The sequence below is a fragment of the Anomalospiza imberbis genome, chromosome 12 (genome assembly GCF_031753505.1).
Source record: "Anomalospiza imberbis isolate Cuckoo-Finch-1a 21T00152 chromosome 12, ASM3175350v1, whole genome shotgun sequence".
NCBI classification, from domain to species: Eukaryota; Metazoa; Chordata; class Aves; order Passeriformes; family Viduidae; genus Anomalospiza; species Anomalospiza imberbis.
The window spans coordinates 8,704,401-8,723,294 of NC_089692.1; the positions used below are offsets into that span (position 1 = coordinate 8,704,401).

At 38.3% G+C, this 18,894-nt stretch overlaps 1 protein-coding gene across 4 annotated transcripts in view; it reads left to right on the forward strand.

Annotated features, from left to right (window-relative positions):
- ADCY7 (adenylate cyclase 7) overlaps positions 1-18,840 on the forward strand; it is a 58,888-nt gene extending 40,048 nt beyond the window's left edge. For all 4 annotated transcript variants that reach the window (XM_068202673.1, XM_068202669.1, XM_068202670.1 and 1 more), the window contains 18 exons: positions 92-224; positions 1,482-1,667; positions 2,540-2,583; positions 3,213-3,293; positions 4,226-4,298; positions 5,097-5,194; positions 5,822-5,906; positions 7,494-7,631; positions 8,770-8,832; positions 9,505-9,543; positions 10,918-11,075; positions 12,250-12,331; positions 12,895-13,050; positions 13,733-13,879; positions 14,313-14,420; positions 15,180-15,294; positions 15,819-15,943; positions 16,061-18,840. In XM_068202673.1, coding sequence (XP_068058774.1) covers positions 92-224; positions 1,482-1,667; positions 2,540-2,583; positions 3,213-3,293; positions 4,226-4,298; positions 5,097-5,194; positions 5,822-5,906; positions 7,494-7,631; positions 8,770-8,832; positions 9,505-9,543; positions 10,918-11,075; positions 12,250-12,331; positions 12,895-13,050; positions 13,733-13,879; positions 14,313-14,420; positions 15,180-15,294; positions 15,819-15,943; positions 16,061-16,207 — 1,978 coding nt within the window. In that variant the 3' untranslated portion in view covers positions 16,208-18,840. The remainder of the gene's footprint in view (positions 1-91; positions 225-1,481; positions 1,668-2,539; positions 2,584-3,212; positions 3,294-4,225; positions 4,299-5,096; positions 5,195-5,821; positions 5,907-7,493; positions 7,632-8,769; positions 8,833-9,504; positions 9,544-10,917; positions 11,076-12,249; positions 12,332-12,894; positions 13,051-13,732; positions 13,880-14,312; positions 14,421-15,179; positions 15,295-15,818; positions 15,944-16,060) is intronic.
- The last annotated feature ends 54 nt before the right edge of the window (positions 18,841-18,894 follow it).

An 18,894-nucleotide genomic window follows, 5' to 3' on the forward strand; every position in this document is an offset into this window, starting at 1 on the left:
ATGTCAGCAGGGGCCATTGAAATGTAAATGAAATGCTTAATGTGACCTTTCTGTGAGTGTTTGGGTCTCTTGTTCTTTCTCCTCTTCTCAGCCGTGTGCACATCACTGAAGCAACATTAAATCACCTAGGCAAAGCTTATGAAGTAGAAGAAGGGAATGGACACCTGAGGGATCCTTACCTTGAATCCATGAATATCAAAACATACTTAGTGGTCGATCCAAGGGTATGTATTTGTTTTTAATATATACTTATTCAAGTATATACACACATAAGTACATAGGTTTCTGTTGTGCATACAGCTTTTTCATTCAGGAACAGAATTAAAGCATGGTGTCAGTCACCTGAGTAGCTTGGATTTGGGAGTTCAGATCTGAAAGCACATCCTGCTTTTTTATGACATGCCTATTACATCGAAGGTAGTAAGTGTTATGCTGAAACCTGTTATGTGACCCACTTAGAGTAAAAACACCTATTTGACTATGTATTTGTGTGAAGTGTCTCAAAAGCCCAGGTCAAAAGATGAGGATGAAGGAATGAAAGAATTGGTACTTTGTGGCCACTTCCAGCTAAAATATTTCTTGTAAAATAGCATCAGACGTCTTCCTTGCTATTTAAAAATTAAGATTCACCTTTATTCAGAGTGTGAAGTTAGCAACTGTGGGTTGCTCCTTTAGAGCTTGTTAATTACAACCAATGGAGTATTGCTATTTTGAATTGGCTTGTGGTTGATGAGTAAAATGTTTCAAATGAAAAAAGAATGCAGATGAGAAACTTCTTTCCTTCCTGATCTCTACAGGTAGGAACAGCATAGAGCCACTTTTAATTAGCGAGAACTTCCCCACCACAGTTGCACAGAGCACATATTCTCAGAATGAGGACCTATGTCTATTAAAATGGTCTCTGCTCCCTTGAAGATACTTGTGAAATGTTAGAGAATTATCAGTCATTGATGTCTTGGTTTATTCTGTAGTTTTAGCTTCCCTGTAGTTCTGCAAGGGTATTGCTGTACACCCTGTCTGTACTGCCTGACTCAGCACCTGTGACACAGAGATATAATCTAATGTGGAGTCTGTAATTTGTGGGATCTTCTAACCAGTGTTTTGATACACCCCAGCTCAGGAGTTTGGCACCTTTTTCCCCTGCTGTAGTGCTGACTGCAAGGGAACTGTATCAGTTCCTAAGATCCTGTGAGCCCTTGCATCACTGCACATAAACCTGGAAGTTTGACTGTTGCAGTGTTGCAAGCCGAGTCTGGTAAAGGCAGCAGAAGCAATTCATTATGTGTGCTGTGATTTGCTTTGCTCACCTTAATTAAACGCGATAAAGGAATCGAGGTTGGCTGACATGTTGCTGATGTGTTCAGAGCCCTACAAAACAGTGACGTTTGTCTAGTCTTAAACCACACTACAAAATGCAGAAGCTCTGTGTGTTATTTGTCTGAATTTCTCTTTTGTCCATGAGCGTGTTTTCTTTCTGTTAGTCCAAGCAATGCCTGTCAAACAATCACCTCCCCAAAACCCGAGTGAACGACGGGCTGAAGATGCGCGCGTCCGTGCGGATGACGCGCTACCTGGAGTCCTGGGGAGCGGCGCGGCCCTTCGCCCACCTGAGCCACCGCGAGAGCGTCAGCAGCGACTCCTCCAGCTCGCAGGGCCGGCGGAGGAAGGTCAGCTCCCAGGTGGTGAATGGCAGCCTGCAGCTGCAAACTGCTCTGGTGCTGCGCCGTGAAACTCTACCTGGCTTGAGTGGCTGCGCGTCTGCTCTTACCCGTGGTGTTCAGTGTGCGCACAACTGAGGGGGTGTCTGTGCAACATCTCCTGCTGTCACAACGTCACCATTCTCACATTGCCATGCTCTCTAGCATACCATACTCATCATATATCTTCAAAGTAAAACTATCTATTTTTCCCGTTACTTTTCTCTTGAGATCCTGCCTGGTGCATGTGGTTTTGTAAAAAGAACCAGATAGATGCACTCAATATTTAATTGAAGTGTATAGAAAGTAAGTAGTCCCTCCACATGCTCTCCTGGCAACTGGATTTTATCAGTAAAGAATTTTTAAGATCAAGAATTCTTAAGGTTTTTAAGATTTTAAAATATAAGAAAATTAAATTTTCCTTCCACCTCCCCATCCTGAAAGCTGGAAGTAGGAGATGTGCATGCTTTCAGGTGTGGTCCTGGAGCCACAGCTGTAGCAACTTTTAATTTAAGCATCCATCCATCCATTCAGATGTGTGGAAGTCGTTTCCAGTCTGCTTGCCTCTGCTGGTGCATGCTTAATTATTTTGGTCTGTAGAGAAAAATGAGAGGGAAGATCTAACAATCTTTTTTTGTCAGAAAACACTCACTTCTCACTTGTTAAAGCAGAAAACGTTGCTGGAAAGGTTTGATTTTTAGAAACATTTCTGTTTGAGACTGGTTCTTGATTTCTTTTATTTCTGAATAAAAGTGGTTTTGGCAGTTTCTTGATGTTTGTTTCCCATAGTTGTTTGCTATTCAAAGAGTGTGTAACTTATTCTTAATTCCTATTTTATTTAGGAAATACCTTTGTGTTCTACTGGGCGGCAGAAAACTTCTGATAGGTTTGTCAAGTATCCTCTTTTTTTTTTTTTTGTGCTCCTCTTGCAGTTCAGTGTGCTGTAAGGATGTGATCATTTGGTTGATTAATCACTGTGTGTATGGTAGTCCTGCCTTAGAAAGGTTAAGCTAAATCTTTGGCCTTTAGAAGATTTCTCAGCTCATGTTTGTTATTGTTAGCAGACTCTAAAAGGAGCCTCTCGTCTTACTCTCCCTCCAGTCATTCAGATTCCATTTTGCTTGCTGGGCTACAGCACGGTGAGAGGGAATTGGGAAGAGAGAGCCCTAAAGAGCAGTGGAAAGATTTGGGTTTTGTTGGCGTTGTTAATGTTTGCCATTACAGTGTGATAAGAATTGTCAACGGTACCTGTGGCACTGAGTTAAATGTGGAGCTGATTTTCACTTGTAGAACATTTCCTCAGTTTGTCAGAGCACTGTCTTGAAAAATGCACGATTTGAGTTACTAGAGAAATGCTTAGTAAAGTGCTCATGGGTGTATTTTTTAATCAGTTTGAAGCATTCTGGTTTAACTTTTGCCTGGAGGCCTGACCCACTGTGTGCTGAGAAAGTGTGCTCTGTACCCATTACTTGTTTCTGAGCAACGTTTGTCACACAGACTTCATTTCATCCCCAGAAATTCATCTCAGAAGGGAAGGATAGAGGAAGATATTTATGATGAAATGATGTCAACCATTGAAGGCCTCAGTTCAACTACGTATGCAGTACTTTAATTTACTCTTCATCTTTTCTTTGAGATTAACCAGCATTCTCCATTTAAGCCTAGATATAAAATATATGTATAAAGCTATCAGGATTCTTTTCTTGCCCTTTTTTGGTCTTTGTTTTTATTTAGTTTCTATTTTATTATTTAATTTGAATATGAGAGTGTTACTGCATTATTTAGCAAGAAGACAGTGATCAGTCTTACTGTTCAATGTTTTCTTTATTAAAACTAGAAGTGTCATGAGATGGGGTGCTGTCCTGAACAAAAAACTACGAAACTACATATAAAGTCAAAACAGTTTTGTGGGTAATAAAGTTGTTTCAGTGACTGGTCCACTGAAGGCAAATGGTCAGTCAGGGGCAGGTAATTCCTTTGGCAGTACATTTGCATTTAAAAGCAAACACAGGCAGTGGCGGTGGTTTGGGTTTTCTTTTTTCTTTTTTTTTTTTTTTTTTTTTTTGGTCTTGTTTTAATTTAAAACACAATATTTAAATTCCTAACAAATTCTTAAAACACTGAATTGAAGAAGAAAAACTCCATCTAAATTCTAGGAAGGCTGTATCTCAGGTATTCCTGATAGGAGTCTGATATTATTTAGGGGAAGTTTTTGGAGGCCATGAGCCCTCTCTAATATCTGCTGTTAACACTTTCCTATTTGTCAGCCTTCAGGAAGGTTTGGAGCAACATTTTTCATGTAGCTGGCAGATGTTTCATGTTGCTGTCTCTGGGTGTTGTGGATCTGCCTGTCAGATGAGTAAAAACGTTATGCTTTTACTGTTTTGTTCTGCTATGAAACATAAAGCCCTTGCAGAAGCATCAGACGTGTTGAGAGTGGCTGTGGGGTCTCAGGTGCAGCAATGATTTTATGTCCTGTCCTTGGCCCCTGTGTGCTCCTGGTAACCCCTGTCTCTCTCTGGCTGCAGTCCGTGGTGTGGCAGGTCAGATGACTTCTGTGGATTCTCACTGATCTTTGCAGAACCTGGTCTTGAGAAAGAGGTTGGTAAGAGCAAAATAATCCTTCCTGCTCTTTGATTTACCCTTCAGAGCAGCGTAAGAATATGTTTGAAACTTTTCATTCTGAAACTGGATTCAGGAGGTGACTGCACATCCTAAGAGGTTTCTGGTAACTAATGGAAAGCAGATTTTCAGGAGTTTGAACTGGTCATTCTTCCTTGAGAATGCAAATTCTGAGCTTAAACAAGATTGTCTCTAATCTGTGGTCAAATTATTGCCATAAGGGAGTTAGTGGGAGTTTGATATTTTTTATATAAACTACTTCCCTCAAAAGTAATGAGATTTAAAGAAGGGAATTAAAAAAAAAGATTTCTGCATCCATAATGAAAACACTTTGTTTTCTCTGGCTGTTTCATTGTAGATATAATGCTGGTATTTGTTAGGTGCAGTGTAGTTCTGTTTGAATAACTGCTGTTAAATGTACTGTGCTGTGGATGTAGTTACTGGCGTAGAGCTGTATGTACACGTTAGTTTACTTCTGTGTGTGTCCTTTCTTGATAAGGATTTTGACCATGGGCATCTATGGAGAGCTGTTTTACATACTGCCTGGATTTCCCTCTAGGTTGGAAATTTGGAAAATATCCTTTGGCCTAGGCTGTTTTTCTTGAATGATGTTCAAGTGATTGGGCTTTTTTGGTGGTGGTCTTCTTCAGTTCTGTTTTAGTGTATTTTTAATAATACAGCATAAACTTGTATATATGTGTCATCACAAGAATGTAATAAAATTAAGAAAAAACACCCCTGAAATGACCCTGATGCTTTGTTCTCTCTGTGTTTCAGTATCGCACCATTCCTATTCTAAAACTCAAGAGTTACTTTGTGTGTGCCAGCTTTGTGTTCCTCTGTATATTTGTGATCCAGATGCTTATCATGCCAAAGTAAGTGCTGGTATTTTAATTATTTATAATTTAAATTAACCAACAGCTAAAGTGAACCTCATGTGCATTGAACTTTTTGGAGTTCCTGAGGGGTTAAATTTAAGAAACATACATTAATTTACCCCATGATAAAGGATTGCATTCATGTTGTTGGCATAAGAGCCAAGATATTAGTATGAAAATAAAATAGAGATACTTCTTTAATATTTTGTTTGCTTAGAACACACAGGGAGGAGGTCAGTTAAGTAAGAAATACTGTTTTGTAGGAACAGTTGACTGTAGGGACATTGAGCAGTAGGAAAATGGGATTTAGCTGGTTAAACTGTGCTCAGTGATCCTTTTCTGTAGAGCTACAAGGAGGGAACTTTGAGCTGCTAGTCACACCTCCAAGAAAGCAGATGATGGATAATTCTGAAGTGTATGTTTGTTTTTCATGGCTGTTGCAGTGCAGTTTCCATGTGGTTTATGCACAGGGCAGTGGCTCAGGCCATCAGGAGCAGAATCTCTTAAAGCAGTGATTGTGCAACGGAGCAACCATAACCTGTGTGATGTTACGATTATTCAGTGCTATTTGAAGAAAAATCATAATTAAACTTGAGTTTTTTAGTGCTTTCTTCTTCTGTTTAGAACTGCAGAACTGGGAATTTCCTTTGGAGTTGTTGCAGTCATCATTGCGCTTATTTTGTTTGTGTGCTTTGCTGAGAAGTGTCTGGTAAGTTTACTTTTAAAAAACACTTCCTGTTTTCAAAAGTGGATGGATATATTTCAGCAACTTGGTCTGTCTTTTAGGCTGATGAAATTTTAGTAATTTCAATAGGAGTTACAGGAACCTTGAACCTCAGGTTACCAGAAGATTCCATTGTCTGAAACAAAGATTTTCATGTCTGGTCTGAAAATTCTCACAGTAATTCAGAATTATTTGAGTGCAAAAATAGATGGGTAGGAGGGAGGACATGGAGTTGGTTTTTTAAAATGTATTTTTATTTTAATGTTTGTCATTAATAGTAATTTTGGTTGTAAATACTGTTATTCTCTATACTGGAAACAATATTGAAATAGGCTGGAATAGAATATCAGTTTTCATAATAATTTATTAAGTGTAATGAAAATTACAAACATATTAATAATTTATTGGCAACAATTTCATGGCTGTTAGAATTCCAAATTCACCATTACATCAATTGGGATGTTTTGCACTTGTAGTTCCTTTTTCTTTGCATTATTAAACACATGCAATTACTGTTTACAAATATATAGGGACAGGGAGAACCCACAGTGATGAGGAGTTCAATGACAGAATAAAAAAAAAAAGTCCTTCTCAGTTGAAGAACTGCCTGGGAGCAGGGTGGGGAGAGGGAAGGGATTTTAGACAAGGGATTCTAGAATGTTCCTTGCACTCATCAAACCTGCACTGTGCCAGAGCAAGGACATGCAGCACCACTGCACTGCAGCACCCAGAGAGGGGATGGAGCTCTCCAGGGAAAGAAAGACTCTCTTACAGAGCCACGGTCAAGCTGTGTAAAGGGGAAAGCAAAAAACAAGAGAAAATTGCACTCAGGACATGGGATAAAGATTTATGACTCATTTAATTGTATGGTTAGACAGATTTATGGATTTTATGGATGTATGGTATTTATATATGTATAAACATGAATTTTTGCATATATGTCTGTAGAGAGGGGTGTGTGTATATGCACTCATGTGTTTTTTCTACACATGTAGAAACACATGGATAAAATGGAAAATTCTAGGACTACAGTTGCATCAGACTTTAGTTTTATGCTGGGAGTGTTTTGGTGTAGCCAAATAATGGAATAATGCTTGCAGTCATTAAAATTATATGCTTTACTGGATGTTTTTTCTATAGCAACAAATGGAGGACATAGGGATGGCAAGAATGGAGACTGTCTAGGGTTGGTTTTGATTTATTAATCTGAAAATGTAGTTCCAAATATAATATTATAGCTCTATAACTACAAAAATACAATTTTTTACTGCATTTTTATTAACTTTTCTCTAGGACTTTCAAACATCATAGTTCTGTATTTTTAAAGCACAAATTCAGAAAAAATTTAGCACCCAACCCCTTTGAAGAAAGGAAACATTGTCTCTATTTTTAGCTGGGGAAAGGTGTTAGACATTGACTCTGAATGAGGAGATTTAAAGTTCTAAATTAGAATTCCAGTGAAGGCTCTTGACACTGTCCTGCAGAAAAAAGGTCAACTTTATATTTAGAAATATTTCTTCCCCTGTATCAAAGCGTTATCTCTGTTACTGAAGGAATTAATTGTGTTTACAGAAGTGCTGCTCAGATCAGTGGCCTCTCCTGCGCCATCTGTGTGCTGTCTCAGAAAAGGTGGAAACAATGCCTTTACTTAGGCTGCCTTTAGCAGTCATCACTATAGCTGCCTTGCTGATTATAGCCATTTTTAACTTGGTAAGTAATCACATGAATTGATGAACTTACTGTAAAATCCACAGTTTAAGTAATTTCCTGCATTCTTTTCATCAAGTACCAGTTTTTGCTGCTTTTTCTAATGCCTGATTTACAACACAAGTTGATTTGCAGGGATCGTGCGTGGCGTCAAGTTGAAAGCATTAAAAATAAAAGCTCCTACTTTGTGGAACTGAAAGTACGAATGATAGACTTCAGTTCTACAAACTTTTCTTGTTTTCAAGATGACACTTATAACAGCTCTTGATTGTAACCCTCATCATTAAGATGTTTTCCTAATTTAATTTAGTTTTAAATGTTTGGCAGTGGCAGACAGCACTTCAAGCAGTTCACTGTGGTATTTGCACTGACAGGTAGTAATGTGGATGAGGGAGGGAAGAGTATAACTTAGCTCTCTTCTAAAAGCAAAGGCATGGAGGATAGGTACTGCTGGAATAAGGTGGAAATGGCATCTGTCTTTTACATTTAGTTTGAATATTATATTGCACCTGGGGCATGTACATTTGAATAACTGTGCTGTTTTTTATTTAAACAAGCTCTGTGTGTTAACAGTTCCATTTAACTGGTGGTTAAACTGATACTAAAACTGATGTCCTCCTGATCCCAAGTGTTTGTTTGCCTCACCATTCTTCTGATTCCATGGGGAGTTCATTCTGAAAGCAATACTGCAGAAAATGCTTAATTTTCTTTCGTAGGGTGTTTTTTCTGCTGGCTTAGGTCCTTGAGCTGACTCACAGTGGTGTCATGTGAACACCACCAGAGACAGACTGAAAGAAAACAGGAACAGCAGCTGTGAAACTGGGGGGTGAGACAAAACCACATGTTTGTGCCCGATAGCTGCTAAATTAACATAGCCATAATGTAAACCTTTGCCCCCAATTAGAAAATAAGTAAATTTTAACCTTTTTGCAGCTTGTTTGTGCATATATGTTTAATACACCTACATGGGGTGCAATTGTATTTCAACATTTATTCAGTAGCACTGAAAAGACAACCAGATCAGCACTCTTTGTAAAATTCATGGAGAAAAAAATATCAGTGATTACCTGCTAATAAGTTTGTATGGTGGTTTTATTGATGTGTTTTGTGGTTTTTTTTCTTTTCCCTCCAATAAATCAAGACTACTGAAAAGAGCAAACCTGCCAATTTTACTGGATCAAATGACCTGAGTGCTACCACCTATGTGAGTAGAGTACCATCTGAATTTCTAGGATTAAAATGAAATGAGTCTTGGATGGTGGACATAGAATCATAGAACATCCTGAATTGGAAGGCACCCATAAGGATCATCAAAGTCCAACTCCTATCATGGAGGTGGATGGCAACATTTTAAATTTTTTTCTTTTTATTTATAAAGATAGGGTTTTGGTTTTTTTAAATTGTTGAATATGAAGACTTGCTTATGACACAAGGCAGTTTTAAGGGCTATTTTGTATTTTTATATATAGCTTTCTTGTGCATCCTTTAGGGATTTTCAGAAGACTGGAGTATTCATGTATAAAATAGAAGTTTTGGTTTATTTTGGTCTCTCAGCATATTTGAAAGGTGTTCTCCAGCATTTCTGTAAGGGTAAATTCAGCACTTACTAGTGACACAAAAGTATTATTTCTGGGGGTTTCACTTTCTATGTCTTTAATGCCAAAGTAGTGTTTTATTTTGAGCTTATCTAAATGTTTGAGACGTTCCTTTGTCACCTGGCCACCCCTTTAGATGATGGACATATTTTTGAATTATGTGCAGCAAGTTGTGTGAGGAGCCTTTCATTCAGGTGCTTATGACAAATTATGAGTTACACATATGAAATGCACATTGTGCTCACCTGGTAATTTTTTGTTCTTGCATGTTTGTAAATCAGGCTTTTGGAAACACAACTCATTCCTGCATAGAGGAAACTGTAAGTAGTGAATGCATCTCACTTAGGCCTGATCTTTGAATGTTGTGCATATTACTGACAAATGGCAGGTTCTGTTGCTGTATAAAAGGAAGCTGTTTTAGATATCTGACAGCAGAAAAATTCTTCATGAAATCAAAGTAATACAGCTGCTGTTGTTGCCCTAAGTAAAGCATGGCTTTGCAGTTTTTAGAAATTTCAGACTGAGAAGTAGGTCTAAATTTTTAAGGAAAAAAACAGCAGAACAGGTGATGATAATGTTTGAGTCTGAAAGATGAGAGCTGTACTTGCAAATGTCCCAGTAAAGTGTGTTTACAGAGTAAAAGGGCTTAAGTGGCTGACAGACCTCTCTTGGCTTCTCTGCATAGTGGTTCTTTTTTCAGAGGTTTGGCTTGAGGGAGAGTGTTCAGTATCTTTTGGAGGTAGACTTAATGTCTTTAGGATGACAGAGTTGGTATAATGTGTAATATATGGGCTCTGATTAGGAGTTGCCTCATAAATGGTTCTGGTTTCATTCACTTCAGTGGAAATGTTAATTATTTAGCCAAGAATCTCACAGTTCTGTAGTAGGCCTGTGCTATTACAGGTGGGGAAACTGTTCTTTGTGCATAAAGAGAAATGAATTCTTGAGGAGCAGAAGCTGAGGTAATTCTGGAGCTGCTTGTAGACTGAAGTATGCCAGCTGAGCACCTCACACCTGTGCCCGTGGCTGCAGGCAGCAGTCCTGTCTGCACCACACACTTCTTTGGTGCTGCCAGCTGCAGGCTGACCTTGGACCCCTGCCTGAGCTGGGATTCCCCTGGCAAAGTGCTCAGTAATTCCGTAATGGGGATAGTGGCCACAGCTTGATAGTGCTTATTAGCATCACAGTTCTTCTAAGGAGCTGTGTCTCAGACTGGAAAACCAGTCACGGTCTCTGCCGTGTTACTGGAGTGGGAGCTGGGAATGGGGTGTCTGCTCTAGGTTCCAATGGGAAAGCACAGTCCAAATAGCATTAGAGTGCTGGACTTGCTGGTTCAGCACTGGTTCTATGGACTGTGAACCTACTGGAGATTACTCTTGAACTTTAAATAAATAATTGCTTAAATTAATAAACTTCAGGAGATAAATTCTCAACACTTCATTTTTTATCTGGCATTGCTTACATTAATTTTTTTGTTTAAATATTTTTGTTTACCCATAACAAATTATAAAAGTAAACTAAAATCAATATTAAGTTCAATCTTTTAGTGCCATTAAAAATAAAACTTTAAGTGATTGTAATTTCTTTGCTTTAAATTGCAGTGACCATGAACGCAGAGCATTTGCTGTGGTTTGAACATTTCTTAGACATAAGTTCTGGATAATGCAAAGGCTCTTTACATTCCTCTTTTCCAGTATTATGCTTACTGCTGTATATTGGGGTTCATTGCCTGCTCGGTATTTCTTCAAATGAGCTTCGAACTCAAAGTTCTCCTCCTGTCCATTGCTGTGACTGTCTACCTCATCATTTTTAATACCCTTCAGCACAAAGACAACTATGGCAACAGTACCAGGTGCACTGTAAAGTTTCTCATCCTTTTATGTTTCATTTAAGGAGGTGTTAGATTTTTGTGCACTTACTGGAATATTGAAATATCGAAATCACGTAAGCCAGACACTGCAAACCATTCTGTAAAGTTAACAACATGGAAATCCTGTTAGACCATGTCTCACCTTTCTTTACATAAACTTTTTAAACAAAGGATATGTTCTCTGAAAAAATTCTGTAATGTTGCTTCTGAGATCCCTAGAAGCCTTGGATTATATTAAGGATTAGAGTGTATAGAATATTAATGTCATAGTAAGGTTGATCTTATGGTAAGTTATGAAGAAAAGCCTTGCTAAAAGTCTGAGGCTCAAGCTTGGTAGTCAATAGGACGGTGAGCTCTTCATGTCCTAACTTAAGTGCAGGTATTTTGCAAAGTAACAGCAATTTAACTGATCTAATTGCAGAAACTGAAAGCACTGAAGAGAGAGGCTTACATGCAAAGGTTTTATTGTTAGTTTTTAAGTCTTACTCAGGTTCCTCAGCATAGTCTCATCGCTGAAGATTAGAATAAATTTATTTTTGCAAGGGCTGTAACCTGTCAGCACACCTTAAAAAAGCTTGAGTGAACTTAATCATTCATATGATGAGAACTTAATTTGCATTTTGAAAAAGTAATAGATGTGGTAAGACTGATATTACTATGAAATATGAGTGGTGATTCAGATACAGGTATGATTTAACTGCTGTCTTTGTCTTAGGAATTCAGGTTTTTAATTTGTTATTGTCTTTCCTTCCACAAATAAGAAAGTTTCTTTTCCTACCTCAAGGTGTGTTGGCTGTGTTTTTGTAGGGTGGTGTGGGGTGGGAGCTGAAACTCAGTCTGGTGGAAATTAAGATGGCTCCATTAAGATAAAGCCATGTTTACTTGAGCATCTCACTGTAACAGCTACTGAACAAGGTTTCAACACCCAGGGTGCTGAGATGTGAAATGCATCATTCCATGTGTTGGACTGGCTGATAATCCTTTCTTGTTGTTAGGACAGGACCTGTCCCCAGCCAGCCACTGGCACAAATGAACAGTGACACCGTGGTGCAAGTCTGGACAGACACCCTCTTCCCCTCACCTCCCACCCCAACCCTCTAGCATGCAGATTTTCTTTAAGCATACAGATGACTTTGTATTGCTTTCTTATTTTCAGGTTTTTCATCAAAGAACCAAGGATAATGACTAATTTATATCTGGTCCTGTTTTACATAACCCTAGTTTTACTTGCAAAACAGGTATGTATTTAAAATGCAATTGCCTAGTTCCTTTACTTGCAGCAAGTTGATTTAAATGAAATGCAAAAGTGTTGTTCCTTGAAATTGTGCTTTAAATTAGTATATATTTTTATCTTTTTTAATATTCTGGTCTTGCAGATAACACACTTGTAATGGGTTTTTGGTAATGAAAGAGTTTTTACTTTGAAAGGATGGGAACATTTTTCTAGTTTTCAACAGTGTTTGCATCACAGACGTGAGAACTTCCTGGTTCTTCTAGTTTTGATCTATCTGAATTTATATATCAGTATTCATTCGAAATCAACATAGCAATTCAAGATAAAAATAATTATGTTACTAAAGTTTCATTTTGGCAAATACACCTGATGGTATCAAATGACATTTAGTCTTAGTGGCTGCTTTGTATTTTTCTGACCTTCGCTCTCAAAGCACATTTTTCATAACTATATAGACTCAAAAGGCCTTGAAGAAACTACTGCTACTACATTTCTTGAGAAAATTGCCTCATATTTTTCAGTGAGTTATTTTAGGGATTTAATTTATCATATTTGATCTCTTTGCAGATTGACTATTACTGTCGACTGGATTGTCTGTGGAAAAATAAGTTTAAAAAAGAACATGAACAATTTGAAACTATGGAGAATGTTAACAGGCTTTTGCTGGAAAATGTACTTCCAGCACACGTTGCTGCATATTTCATTGGAGAAAAACGAAATGAGGTGTGTTGAGCCTCTCCTATGTGAAGGAGAGTAAATCGGATTTCTGTGATATATATTACACATGATGTGAAAAAGAACACAGGCTTTAAACTTCTGCAGTCTTTGCCTTTTGTTTGTTTTCCAAGACCTTTGTAAACCCAAGAACCCCTTAACCAGCTGGCCTCAAACAAATGAATACTTCTAGTGTCAGTCCCTGAAATCTGTTCTCAGAATTAGTAGTTCAGCTTCAGGACATAGTTTGTTTGGCAAATATGTAAATGAGATGTACTGCTTTCCAAAGACACAGTTTTACCAGAGAGGATAGGTCACAGTTTTTAGGGAAACGAGTTGAGGAGCAGATAGTATCTCCCAGAGAGAAGTTCATTGATAATGATTTTTTTAAAAGCAATCTCATTCTGCCTGCATGTCATCACAGAGAACAATGCTGTGTCTCAGAAGAGTGATAGTGGTCAAGTAGATGAAAATGTTTAAGGTGAAATGTTTAAGATTAAACTCTTTATGGAATCTTAGCTTTTCCTTAGGCGAATCCACTTTGTTAGCGTTTCTGATAGAATAAGAGATGTGGTTGACTTCATAGGAAAGCTGTAATTTGATTACTGGTTACAAACAATTATCATGAGTGTGAATACCTGTGGGAGGAATGTGGCTGCTGACAATGTGTGGGTTTATTGCTTTCCTTTAGGACTGGTACCATCAATCCTACGACTGTGTCTGTGTCATGTTTGCATCGGTACCAGATTTTAAGGTGTTCTACACTGAATGTGATGTCAATAAAGAAGGTTTGGAATGCTTGAGGCTGTTAAATGAAATCATTGCTGATTTTGATGAGGTAATTAAGCTTCTGTCAAAAATGCACTGGATTGCATACTTACTGCAAAATAAATGTTTTACTAGATCTTGTGAGCATTAGAGTGGGGAAAAAACATTTTTATGCTGTGCTAATAATCTGACTTCAGCCTTGCAATCTTGAAAGATATTTTCCCATCTGGCTGGGATTTTCAAATACAGCATCTAATCCATTAGAAGTACGGTTTGAAAGGTCTGACTTTAAAGACTTTATTTCAGTAGTGCTTTCATTTCTCCTGTGAGTGGGTAGAGCAAAACTGTGAAACTAACCCTCAGTATTTTATCTAATCTTCATGTGAGTGATAGTATTGCTAGAGATGTTTAATGCTTATGGTAGACAGTATGAGATTTCTGGTTAAATACTACACTGAAATATGGTATTAAAGTCTCAATTTTTTTTCTTTCCATTCAAACAGCTCTTGTTAAAACCTAAATTTAGTGGTGTTGAAAAAATAAAAACAATTGGAAGCACTTACATGGCAGCAGCTGGTCTCAGTGTTACACCAGGCCAGGAGAACAACCAGGTATGTTTGCTCTTCAGTATTCTGTGGGTGCTTAGGCGTGTTCAAAGTAACAAAATGTAACATGATACAAAAAAGTATATAATGAATGGTGATTTCCTGAAACGTGGAAAAAGATGACAAAATTGTATTGTCTCCTCCTGAATTCACTATTTATCTCCTAGTTCCATTTTATTTCTGAATTAAAGTATTCAGTCTGTAATCCCAGCATACCTTTTACATACATCTTTCATCTTTGATTCCAGTAGTTTAACATTCCTAGATGTGTAACAGAAGGGCTCTAAAAATAGGGGAGTCAAAGAATGGGAGCCAAAGAAAAGGCCATCTCAGAACTGGACAGTAGGCTTTTTCTGATACCTGAGAACTGGCACAGAAGGAGAATCCTTAAGTGCCACATTAGGTCTGAAACTGTTACCCAGAAGAATTAACACTAATTTCTCTGGCTCATTTTCAGTATAGCAGGTTTCTGTATGACATTAAGGTGCATATAATAATGTACCCAAAATATGTAAAATTAAAGCTGAAACCATGAAGGACAGACATTAATTTGTTATAAAATTTAATCACACCACTCTTGTTGCCTCATAGATATCCCAGCTGTATTTAATGGAGTTTTGAAATTCTGCAGTTCTGCAGTTACAAGGATGAGTGGTCTCATCCTTCTAAACACTCCAGTCACTTCTAATACTGCTTTGGAGTAGCAGCCTGACACAGCCTTTCGTGTTGTAATTTGGTCGTTAATATGTGTTATGACTTGCACAGGATAGGGAAAGGCAGCACGCTCACATTGGGATTATGGTGGAGTATGGAATTGCCCTGATGAGTAAACTGGATGGCATCAACCGACATTCCTTTAACAATTTCCGCCTACGTGTTGGTAAGTTCTGTCTGTGGGGAATGTGAACTCCACAGCTCAGACAAGTGAGAGATAGGTAGGATGAGGTTAGGTCCAAGTGCTGAATAGCCAAAGGCAGTATTGTCTGGTCAGATTTTCAGACAGGCCACGCTCCTCCACGGATGGGCTTTTTCTCATCACTGGAGGGAGCAGCAGGAAGAGTGCAGCTGGATGACTTTGGAGGAAAGGAAAGATACAGATGTAGAGTGAAGTTCCCTGTTAGTGACGGTTAACTAAAGACAGTATTGTCATTACAATGCTCATTTCTATATATTAAAAGTAGAAGAGGAAGAATTCTGCCTTGTGCCCTAGACTTCCTCTTTTGCATTGGTGAGTCACTTCACATCTCCTGAGCCTCAGTATGAATATTTATAGAACAGTACTAATACTGATGGCTGGAAAGGTGCTGCAGTTAAGATTGGGATGTTTTTTCCCCCCTGAAGCTACAGCTAACACAATCATATCCCTTTCTCCCTCAGTAATGACAGCTTCTTGTGTTTCTGCAGGGATCAATCATGGCCCAGTGATTGCTGGTGTGATTGGTGCCCGGAAGCCTCAGTATGACATTTGGGGCAACACTGTTAATGTTGCCAGCCGAATGGAGAGCACAGGGGAGCTTGGCAAGATCCAGGTAAAACTATGAGCCTTGCAATGTCCAAGGCATTATTTCTAATTGGTTGTGAAACTTTGCTTTAATATGAATAATCAGAAGAATTTCACAAGCGTTTCTAATTTTTTTCACACAAAGGTCACAGAAGAAACAAGCAAAATACTACAGGAGCTGGGATACTCATGTGAATGTAGGGGACTCATTAATGTCAAAGGCAAGGGAGAACTGAGGACTTACTTTGTTTGCACTGAAACAGCCAAATTCCAAGGCATGGGACTGAACTGAGGCTACAATGATGTTAATCAAAATAGACTTAGATCTGCCTCCCTTCTGTGAAGACGTAGAATTTCCCTCCTTATGTGAAGGACTTTATTCTAAAAACATGTATATACTGTTCCTATCTCTTCTACATCTCAAGATGAGAGAATTTTTTTTTAAATAATGAAGAATTCTGAGAAGTTCCTAGAAGAGATACAACTGTCAGTCTGAAAATGACTACTTTTTCTTGAAGTAATTTGAAGATTTACCTGGAATTGCCATGAAGCATTTTCAGTTAGTTGTTTTCCTTACTGCACTGGGAGTCTTAACAGCTCCAGTGACAGCCGGTGTGGATGCACTGTAGAAGCCATTCCCATGTTAAAACATTCCATTGCCTGCTTGACACACAGCTGCTTACAGGATTGTGTTTGTCCTGACGCGTGCGCTGATACTGAGGGCACTGCGTATCCTGCTTTTACTGCTGAACAGACTGCACAGCAGAAGGATAATGGGAAGAGGAATACAAGGAAACTCAAGTGTATCCCATGACTGTGCTGAGCTCTTTTGGGAAAAAGCTGAATTGCACAGTATGGGGTCACTTCACCACCCTGGCCTCCTCCACAGTAGTACCTTGTGTTATGCAGATGTTTTCATGACCAAGAGCTGTTCAGAAATTACTTTCATCTAGTTCAGCGTGTTTACATTATATTACATGTTCTCCTTTGTATTTCTCTGTAATTAGTGTCTGTATGTGCATTTTGTTCTGTCGTGGTAAATCTTAAAATTTTTACTTTAAATTTGAAAAAGTACAAGTGATGGTGAGGAGCACGGGGATCAGGCTCTGACAGCAGCTGGTGCTGCTGATCTCTGCAGGAATTCTGATTCTGTGCTGTGTTCTTGAGGGCACTTAGGGAAGAAAAAACAATCTGTTCTGAATTGCTGGGAAGCTGAAGAACAGAATTACTAAGATAGTATTAGAAACAGTAGCAGATACTGTATAAACAGAACTGTGTCTGTGGTGGTGGTTTTTTTTTTCTGTTCTTATTTCTACAATTTGACTAGCCACTGGCTGGTTTCTTTGCCTTTCAAAGGCATTGCAGTTTTTTTCATAAACTGGTTTTGAAGGTTACAAAAGGATGTATGGAAAAAAATGTATTCATAATGAAATGCTTCAGCAGAGCCCCAATACTGGAAGTATGAATAGAGCATTCATAAGATCATTGTGGACATGATGTAAATTAGTTTAGCTTGTAGGTTTTTAAGCTGTTAGTGTCCTTTGCTAATTTCTTTGTTGGCATTTTTTACTTACTGCAATCTCTTAATCTGTTTGCTGTTGGTGGAGATGATAGTGGTTTGTAAGGCTAACATCTTGTGCCCAGTTATGTCTGTTACTAAGGATGAGCTCCCCCTTTCCCCATATACTATGTCAGGGCTGGACAGCACAGTGATTAGTGAGTACAACACCTGTTTGGCTGAGCCTTACTCCTCTACAAACAGCGTTTCCTAATGCTTCTGGGTTTAGTACCAACCCATCCTGGACAAGTGTTTAAGCAGTCCTGTGCTTCACTGCCACTTTCTAATTACAGTGTAATTTCTTTAGAAGAGGAAGTGACTATATTCAAGACGGGAACAAACCTGAATATTGTCCAACTGTGGATTAAAAATTGTACTTGTAGTCTTTATCAATTTTGTAGATCAAATCTATGTGTGTAGTAGGTGTCCAACAGAAAACAGCATGTAAGAAAACCTGAATTTGAGGTTGTCTAGCTCACACATGGGCTCTGCTGAAGAAGGAAGTGTCATACTGTCATGTTAGTGCAAGTCACTGTTGTAGTTGAATAAACCAACAGCTTTTGCTACTCTTGTATGTTGTGTATTTGTAGTTACAGGTGCTCAGCAAGCATTTGTTTTGAGATATTTATTGGTTTACAGGACCATGCATGTGTCAAAGGCTCCTTTAAGCAGTCTTTGATGTCATGTTAGGTAAAGTGACCATTTGTCTCATGAATCTATTTTGAAAAATGCATTATGCCTATAAATAGAGCTGGCTCTGAAGTGCTCCTGTTCACAGAGCTAGCAGACTGTAGATATAAGTTATCTATGAAAGAACATCTGCTGTCTGTACGAGCATTTTGAAATGCTTTTGTTTACACGATGTTGCCTGTCAGGCTGGTAACTTGTTTGGGTGTAACTTCAACTCAGCCTCATTTGCAGAAGTGGCACGAAGAGCTGCAGCTTCCAAAGGGGAAGGAGTTGGGTTTGGTTGCAGGTTTAAAAAGAATGCTCACTTGGTGTGCTGTGCACAGCCTTCTTGGGGAAGTCAGAAACTGTGTGTAATGAAAAAGAGGATGACTAATTTCTCACCAGAACTGGAACTGTACAATATGAGAACTATATTTAACCACAGAAAAAGTTCAACTTAACAAGCAACTGTACTGAAATAATTGTTTTCAGCAGTCCTTCTGAGAGTGAACTGTGAAACTTAACATTGAGGAAAGAATCTTGGTGGAAAAATCTTCCTTGCAGCATTATTTTTTTTCTTAAATGGAAAAAATGGCACTGTATCTAATTGGAAGAGCTAATAACATCTGGAACTAGGAATCTGTTTCAAAGAACAAACTTTTGTTTTTACTATGAAATAAAAAACTCATTGAAACATGTCTGGTTTAGCAATTACTTTGATGGAGATACCCATGAAAAGGAGGTATATTTTT